Here is an 8,287-nt window from a genome sequence, read left to right as displayed (position 1 = left end):
CCGCTTCTTAAAAGCCAGGGGAGCAGAGGGGGGCAGACGATGACCAAACGCAGCTCTGGATCGCAGAGAGGGAAAAACAGCTTCTGGTTCCCTGGGCCTCAGCACTCTCTTGGTCCAAAGAAGCAGTGCGCGGGTGGGTGGGTGGGGGGGGGGGGTCCCTGTAAGTCCAGAGCTCGCTGATCATCTCAACCCTCTGGAGTGTCGACTTCCGTGCCCCCCACACCGGAGACGGCTCGCGGCTGCCGGATCGGCCCCCCTCCGAGAGAGAGCTGCAGCGGGGGTGGTGGGGTGCCTTTTGGTTGGGGGGCGGCTGCGTCCCAGGGGGCTGGGGGCGGCCCGGCGGCCTTACCACACGGCGGCTTCGTTGAGCTCAGGGTTGGGGTGCGACAGGGGTCCGCTGTAGCCGCTGCTGCCGCTCATGGGGAAGGGTGGGCTGGGCCCGCCGCTGAACACCTCGCCCGGCAGAGGGTGCAGCGCGCCCGGCAGGCCCGGCTCCGGGCTGGGAGTGTCCGGGTGAGAAATCATGTCGGTGAACCTGGGGTTGTCGCCAGCGTGAGGCCCGGCCAGCGGCGGCTCCAGCGCGCCCAGCTGCGTGGAACCTGGCCCTGAGGCGGCCAGGAAGCTGGAGTCAGCAGGGGACTGCGCCTGTGACGGCGGGCCGTGGGCGAAGAAGTCGTAATTGCCACCGGGACCATAGTAGTCACCTTGGTAGTCTACAGGAGGGGACATGAGGGACAGGCAGTGGTCAGAGACGGTGGAGTCATCAGACATCGCGGGGACGCAAAGGCCTAAGGGAACGGGGTCAGAGACTCAATAAGGAGGCCAGAGGGGCAGGGGAGGGGCGGGGAGAGGCGTTGGGGGAGCCCCAAGCCCCTCAGGATGGCAGAGGGTGTGAAGACACTCAGAGACAGGAAAATTCAGAGAGCTGGAAGGTGTCCAGGTCGTTGGAGAGACACAAAGAGGCCCCGAGACAGAGATAGGGCGAGGCTGCAGGTCGCAGCATAGGGGAAGCAGGGAACCCCCAGATGCGCAGGCTGGAGGAGGCTTGGACACAGAATGGGACCCAGAAACACTGAGACAGTGGAGAAGAGAGATGGGCGCATATCCTAATAGATACATAGCGAAACAGCCAGGCAGAGGAGACAGGCACCTGAAGACCTGACACCCACACCCACCCCCGCCCTGCACCAAGCCGAGGCAGCAAAGGCCCGGTGTATGGAGACCTGAGGCCAGTCAGTGCCTATGCAGAGGGGAGAAGCTGGAAAGGGGCAGCGTCCAGAGTGGCGGGCCCAGGGGGTGGGGGGACAGGGACGGGACTGGGACATCAGCTTGCACCTTTGAGGTCTCTCCGTGGTTCCCTGAAGCTCTCTGACCTGATTCAGCGCTGGGTCCCACCCTGGGTGCTCCAGGGCCCCGGGGATCCCCCCACCTCGCCCTTTGCGAATTCATTCAGTGGAGGGGAGAAAGACGGGCCTCTAGTCGGACACTTTGGGTTTGCAAGAGCACCCCGTTTCTGACGCATTGAGGGACATCGAGCCCCTTTCGACGCGAGTGATAGCTTCTCTCTTCTCCCTCCAAAATGTAAAGATGCCAGCAGCCCTGAGATCCCTGGGCGCAGGGGCCTCTGGGTCACACACCTCAACCCAACCGGAACAATTGGCTGGAAGCCTCTGCCATACTCTCAAGGCCCCTCCACCAGCTCCTTCAGGACAGCCCCCCCACCTGCCTCAACGGATTTGGGAAGGGGATCCCACGAAAGAAGCGCCTGGTAGCTACCCCACCCCGCTTCAGACGGAGGGAATAGCAGCCATGCTCCTTCCTGTTCAGCCCCGTCCGGGGTCTCCCGGGGTCACCCCATGTAGTGCCCGACGCTGCCACTCCTCCCAAACCCTGCTTCACTCTCCAAAGACTGAAACCAGTCCAAACGTGGAGGGGAGGTCCAGCGGAGCGGTTTGCAGAAGGTTCCGGCGGTAACTAAAGCAAGCGGCCGCCTTTTACTTTATAAAAATCGCCCATTTCTTTCTGCTCTGGAGGGAAGGGGGAGCCCGAGCGAGGAGGTGGGGGCCCCAAAGGGACGGAGTTAGCGACGCCCGTGCCCGCAGCGCGCCGTCAGGCCCGCTAGGGCTGCGGGCCCCAGCGCGGGGCGCGCCGCCTCCGCCCATATGGCGGCCGGGCCGGAGGTAATTGGAACAAACGCCGTCTGAAAAGGGCACAAAAGCCGCAGCTGGGGCTTTGTCCACGCTCCCACGGGGAGCCACCGGCCCCGCCGCCCGGCTCCTTTCTCGCTCGCTGCCGGCCGCCGCCGGGAACTCCCAGCGCGGATTAGGCGGGGCCGCTTTGCTGGGGACCCGGGAAGGGGGATCCTACACCCTCTTCCCCCACCCCCGCGTGCCATTCCAGAGAAAAGAGAGCCCGCGTGGCAAGAAAGATCCAGTCCCCCACCGCCCGCTATCTAGCCGGCGCCCACCAAGAGGAGGAGAGAGGGTGCGGGACGCGTGGGTCCTCCCGGAAGCCTCAGTTAATTACCCAGGAGGGGAAAAATTCCTGGCCACAATCGCCCCTTCATTATTTAGACCCCAGAGAGGTTGGGAGTGGAGCCCCCCCACCCCAGGACACGCGCATCACACAGTTCCCTAAACCGGGGTCCTGCCACACACAAGGCCTCTCTCCAGAAAAACAAACAAACAAACAAACAAACAAACAAACAAACGTTTTTAGGCCGGCAGGGTCTGGGATCCTGAACCTCCCAAGGTCCGTCCAGGGCTGCCTGCTGCCTGGCTCCACTCACCCTCCCACGCCACCAAACCCATTCTTCTAAGAAAAGGGGGAAAAAACGACTCTCTTCAAAGAGCGGAGGCTAAACCCTGGACAGGCACTGTGCCAAGGGCACTCAGAACTCAAGCCACCACTCAGACATGGGACTTCTGGGGCTCCCTCAAGTCAGAAGCCAGGTTCAAAGCTCTGGGAAAGGTGGATGGGGAGCTGGAGCTACCATAGGGGATGGGGGTGAGCACCGGAAGAGTGGGAGGAATTGGGACAGGCAGCCTAGGGACCCAAGAAAATGAGAGCGGTCCAAAGGAGGCTGGAGGAGGGAGGGAAGAAAAGCGTGACCCCGCAGAAAGCTCACCCAGGGTGGAGGCCCCTAAACTCCGATTCGGATTCCCCCTCTCCCTAGCCCAGGCCCAGTAGACTTCGGTGCTTGCCCCCATCCCACGCCCCACAAGCGGATTCGTGCGCCCGGAGCAACTTGAGCTGAATGGGACCAGAGCTGTGGCCCAGAACTCCAGACCCCATCCTGGCCCAAGGCGATCCTCCACTGTGCAGCAGGCTGTGGAGATTACACTAGGTTGTGCTGTGCCGCGCTCGCGCTCGCTTTGTGTCTGGTGGACACCTGCGCGTCTCGGTGTGCTCTGCGACTCTAGGGTCTGGGTGACTCTCTGTGTGGACAGGTACTCTCGGAGTGCCTGTGTGTAGCTGAGGGTCCAGATGCGTGTCCCCGAGGTCTCTGCTGGGGGAGCCTCACTGCATTACCCTGCGTGCGCCACGATGGGGGCGAGCGCGCACGGGGTTGATTGGGTGTCCAAGAAGCGTCTGCGGACGCGCAGTTATCTGTTAAGGTGTCTTCAGGCCAGCGTGCGTCCTGCGTGGATGCGTGCGTTTTAGTGTTTAGGGTGGATGGGATGGCTGTGTGGGCGGCTCAGAGCGCACGGGCACAGGCACGGCGGCTTCAGTGCCTAGAAGGCGCCGGTCGAAGTGTGGGACAGCGCCTTCCTGAGAATAGGAGGGCCTTACCTCCATAGTAGGTGTATGGGGTAGACCCCAACATCTCAGATTCGTCCAAGCGGCCGCCCAGCGGACGCATGCGCCGCGGACTCCGGAAAAAGGCGTGTCTCCTGGCACCCAGCGCGCTCAGCTGTTTCATTCGGCGTTCTTTGGACCGTCGGTTCTGGAACCATACCTGGAAGGAAGAGAGGATGGGGCCGCTGGCTCCTGGACCAGGGGTGACCTCCGGTCCCCTCCCAGCCCAGGACACTCCCGCTGGGTCCTAGCGCCTCCTGCGCACCAGGATTTCCCGGAGGCGGGGGCTGGTCGGATTAGACCGGGAGGGCTACGGAAGGGCTTCCGCGAACCAGCCAAGGGTGAAGGATTTTGCGGACCCGTGGGGCGACTCATAAGGACATGGGCTTCCTGATCCTCCGGCTGCCCGCAGCCTAACGGCTTTCTAAAGGCCTCTCGCACAGACCTGGCTCAGCCTGGGCCTCAGCCCCTCCGCCGGGGAACAGGGCTCCAATCCCAGGCAGGACCAGGGTCTACTAGGAGCATTGGCTCTTTTTCTGCTCCGAAGTCGGGGAAGAAGAGAAGAGTCCAGGATCTCAGAGAAGCTTCTAGCCCTCTTTGAACGGCAGGGGATGTGCTTTAGAGAGGTTAGGGGACAGGACAGATTGACCCTATATTTTGGGCCCATTTACTCAGCTGTTTGGGATCTTCCTTGGGCGCCCGCGCTAGGCGCAGTTCTTAGCTAAGAAGGCTGGTGGGCTCCTCTAGGCTCCTGGGGCTGTAGGAACCAGGGAAGGGGCCGGGCTGGGCCGCACCTGAATGACACGCATATTAAGACCGGTCTCTTGCGCCAGCTGCTCCCGGATGTGGCGCGTGGGTTTGGGCGTCGCGGCAAAGGCGGCCTTGAGTGTCTCCAGCTGCTTGGCCTTGATGGTGGTGCGCGGGCCGCGCCGCTTGGTGCCTGAGTTCTGCTCCTCATTCTCGTTGTTGGCGGTCTCCTTGTCCGACGAAGTCGAGTTGTCTGTCTCCTTGGGGTCATCCTGGAGCGGGTCTTGGAGGTCCGGGGACAAGCTGCGGTCTGTACAGGATGACACTGGGGAGGGAGAATGGAACAGCAAGGGGACAATGGCATCAGAGGCAGCCCAGCGTCTCCAAGCCGCTTGCAGGTCTGACCAGCCCCGGCCATCTCCTGCCGGGCGGGGCGGGGCGGGTTCCTCCCCAAACCTCGTGGCAGGCCCTCCCTCAGGTCTCCCTCCTCTCCCTTGCACGGAGGCCTGGCCCGTAGGAAGAGCCCAGCTCTGGTTCCCTCGGTACGCCCTGGCTATTTCTGGATGGGGTGAGGGAGAAGGCGCCTTTTGGGATAGGGGGTGAGAGGAGGGGAGGTCAGGTGCCCCCTGGGGCTTCTGATCCTCCTCCCCCTCCTCCAGACCCCAATTAGAGAAGCCCAAAGTGACCAGGATCTCAAAGAATGGAGAGAAAGGGAGGAGATAGGATTCCTAAGGAGAAACAGGAGCAAGGTGGGAAGGGCTTTTGAATAGAAGGAGGAGGGGGTGGGCTGGCATCCAAATCCCAATCCAGGTCTAGGGTAGAGCCTGACTCCCGACTCCCTGGCCTGGGAACTGCTGCGAGGTGAGCCCCAGATGCGCCCTCTGAGCACCGGCGGCGCGGGGCAGAAGGCGAGCGCGGGCCTCGTACCGGAGTTGAGGCTGCCCTCCTTGAGACTGGAGGAACTCAGGTAGTCGTCCTTGCACACGAACTTGTTCTCGTCGATGACGTAGAGCTCCTCGCCCGTGGACAGCTGCTTGTTGCACACCATGCAGGTGAAGCAGTTGAGGTGAAACACTTTGCCCCGAGCCTTCCGCACCAGGTCGCTCGGTGAGATGCCTTGCGCGCAGCCGGCGCACTTGGTGCCGAAGCGCCTGTGGACACAAGGCGGCCGTCACTGCAGCACGGGGTCTGGGTCCTGTTTTCTGAACCCCTGACCTCTTGCCAGGCGTCCCTGGCAGTCTCCATTTCCAAATCTGCCCAATAGAACTGTCCACCCCCCCCCCCCATCTGTCCAGATATTTTGGGCTGATCAGTCTGGTTTGCTTGGTCTCTACCGAGTAAAGGTCTTTACCCAGGCCAGGCGGTGAGTGCAGCCTTCAGCAAGGCAGAAGTCCCATAGGCCCCAAGATGCTTCTGCGTTCCCCACCACCTCCACTTTCTCCCAGCCCAGGGAGATGCCCTGATTGGGGGATCAGGGAGGGGTTTGAAGCAGGCCGGCCCAGTTTGGGCATCTTTGTCACCTGACTTTACCCAGGGAGGGAAAGACCCTCTGTCAGTTGTCCTGGCTCAGGTTGGGCCAGTCTGCTTGGCTTGGGGGGCCGCCAAGTAGGGAGGGGTCTCCGGAGCTGGGTTTGAGGAGGCCCAGCAGAATCCCCTGTCAATCCCTAGCCCCCAGAGGGAACCTTCTAATCCCTTTCAGGGACCTCTGGCCAGCAGGGCTGGGGGCTGGGAGGGGGAAAGTAGTGACAGGGAGGAAGGCTTCTGGAAAACAGGGTCTGAGTCTTTACCCCCCCCCCCCAAACCTCCAAGTCTGGAAGGGACAGGGGAGGGATGTGAGCAGAAGACAATTCTTAACCCTGTACCTAAGGTTAGCACACCAGGTCACAGGATCCCGGCTGCCCTCCCCCTCTGCCATTGCTCGTGTCCCCAATCTAATTTCTTTTCTTTCTCCCTGGAGTGTGTGGGGAGTGCCAGTTTCTCCCAGAACGGAGTGGTTCCGGTGGCATCATTAGGTGCCTGGAGGGGGCGGGGGAGAGAGAAATCAGAAAGCCTCGGGACTATGGGCCCCCCCCATATACCTACCCCCAGCCCCTGTCTCTAAACAGGGTGAATTTGGGTGACGTTGATGTAGTGAGGGCATTAGAAGCCATAAGTCACTTTTGGCCTTATCCGGCAGTGTAATTGGCCATATGCACCTTATCAAAAATCATTAGGCGCTTTGCAAGCTCCGCCACATTAGGGGCGCTGGGCCTCTGGGGCCCGGGAGTTTACACGTGTAAAGGCGAGGCTGACATTTTCTCCTATTCAAATTCCCCAGCGCCAAGCCGCCCAGGCTGCAGGCTGCCTTTCTCCCTGGTGCTAATCACACCCCCCCTTGTCTCACCACCAGAATTCTCACTCACAAAGCAGCGCTGGGCGCTGGCTCTGGCAGGCAGGGCAGAGCTGCTGCAGGCCCCACAACCATCTAGGGTTTGCCTTGGCATTCCCTAGCCTGGACAACGGAGGTCTAGAGGCCATCAGCCCTGGTCCACCCAAGAACTCACAAGGGGGTAGGAGTCGGTGACAACTCAGGACCTGAAGTCCTGCTTCGTAGCCCCATTTTATTTGCTGTTGTTGTTGTTTGTTTTGCTTCAGGAGAGAAAATGTTTCACAGGGTGGCAGAGCAGGGTTGGAAAAGATTTCCCTGCCCCTGCCAGGGGCCCCTTTTCTGGCCCAGTGGGGGAAGGGGCCTTCTCTGGGCCTGGGAAGTTTGTCTGTCCAGGAGGGCTCTGGGGCTCCTGCCTGACAGTAGGACAGCCTGTACACTCTAGCTCTGGGCCTTGTGGAGTAGCCTCCAGCCGTCCCCAACACCCCGAACTAGGCCGAGGGGTTCTGCCCTGGGGTCCCAGGCTCTGGGAAAAGGAGGGGCCGCTGGAGAGGAAGTTTGTCTAGGCGCCTTCAGCTGCCTGGGTGCCCTGGCCTGGGGGACCCAGCCAGGAAAAGCAAAAGCGTCGTCCTGCTTCCTCCCCACACCCCGGGCTGCGCTCCAGGCCCGCGGAGAAAGCAACCCGCTGCCTGGAGCCCTCTCGAAGCTGGCGAGCTCGGGAGCTGGGCTGCGTTTCCCCAGGAGCGGAGCGCACTCCGGGCGGGCGCAGTGGCAGCAGGGCGGGCAGCCTCTTACCTGAAGAAGTCATTTTTGCAGTAGAGCTTGCCCTCGCGCGAGAAGCACTTCTCGGAGAGGTTGGTCTTACACTCGCAGCACTGAACGCATTTGATGTGCCACGCGCGGTCCAGCACGTTCAGCAGAAAGCGGTCAAGGATGGGTCGCTCGCAGCCGGCACAGTGCACCATCATAGCCCCGCGCGCCAGCGGCTCGGGCCGCCTAGCACTCCCTTTGGGCCCCCGGCCCTCCGGCCCCCCCACCCCCCCAGGCCCCGCCGCTGTGCTCCGCCTGGGGTTTCGGCCGCCGGTAGGCGAGTCCGCTTGGGGCCGAGACTCAGCCGGGCAAGTCCGGAGGCGATCTCCCGCCTTGCGCGGGGCTGGGGCGAGCCGGCGCTCACAGCCGCATGCCGGAGCCGCGCTCCTCGGCGCTGGTTCCAGGGTCCTCCAGGTGGCTGGGGCGGCGGCTGGCTTCGGCGCTGCCGAGCGGCTTTCCTCGGTGGCTGAGGCGCCGGCACTTTCCCCCACTTTCAAGCGGTCCCGATCCTCATCTTTGTCTGGCCGCCGCCTAATTCGCGCATCCTTATTCAGATTTGGTGACGTG

General features: G+C 62.3%; 1 protein-coding gene across 1 annotated transcript; it reads right to left on the bottom strand.

Annotated features, from left to right (window-relative positions):
* Positions 1–345: 345 nt before the first annotated feature.
* Positions 346–7,878, bottom strand: LHX5 (LIM homeobox 5). Its single transcript, XM_075534919.1, has 5 exons — positions 7,706–7,878; positions 5,473–5,696; positions 4,593–4,870; positions 3,793–3,958; positions 346–713 (listed from the first exon to the last, which is right to left on the bottom strand). The coding sequence occupies exons 1-5, from the start codon at positions 7,876–7,878 to the stop codon at positions 346–348; spliced, it is 1,209 nt and encodes a 402-aa protein (XP_075391034.1).
* Positions 7,879–8,287: the final 409 nt, after the last annotated feature.

The sequence above is a fragment of the Tenrec ecaudatus genome, chromosome 16 (assembly GCF_050624435.1).
Source record: "Tenrec ecaudatus isolate mTenEca1 chromosome 16, mTenEca1.hap1, whole genome shotgun sequence".
Classification (NCBI taxonomy): Eukaryota; Metazoa; Chordata; class Mammalia; order Afrosoricida; family Tenrecidae; genus Tenrec; species Tenrec ecaudatus.
Note: the sequence above shows the minus strand (reverse complement) of the source record. Positions and strands in the feature narration are given on the sequence as shown.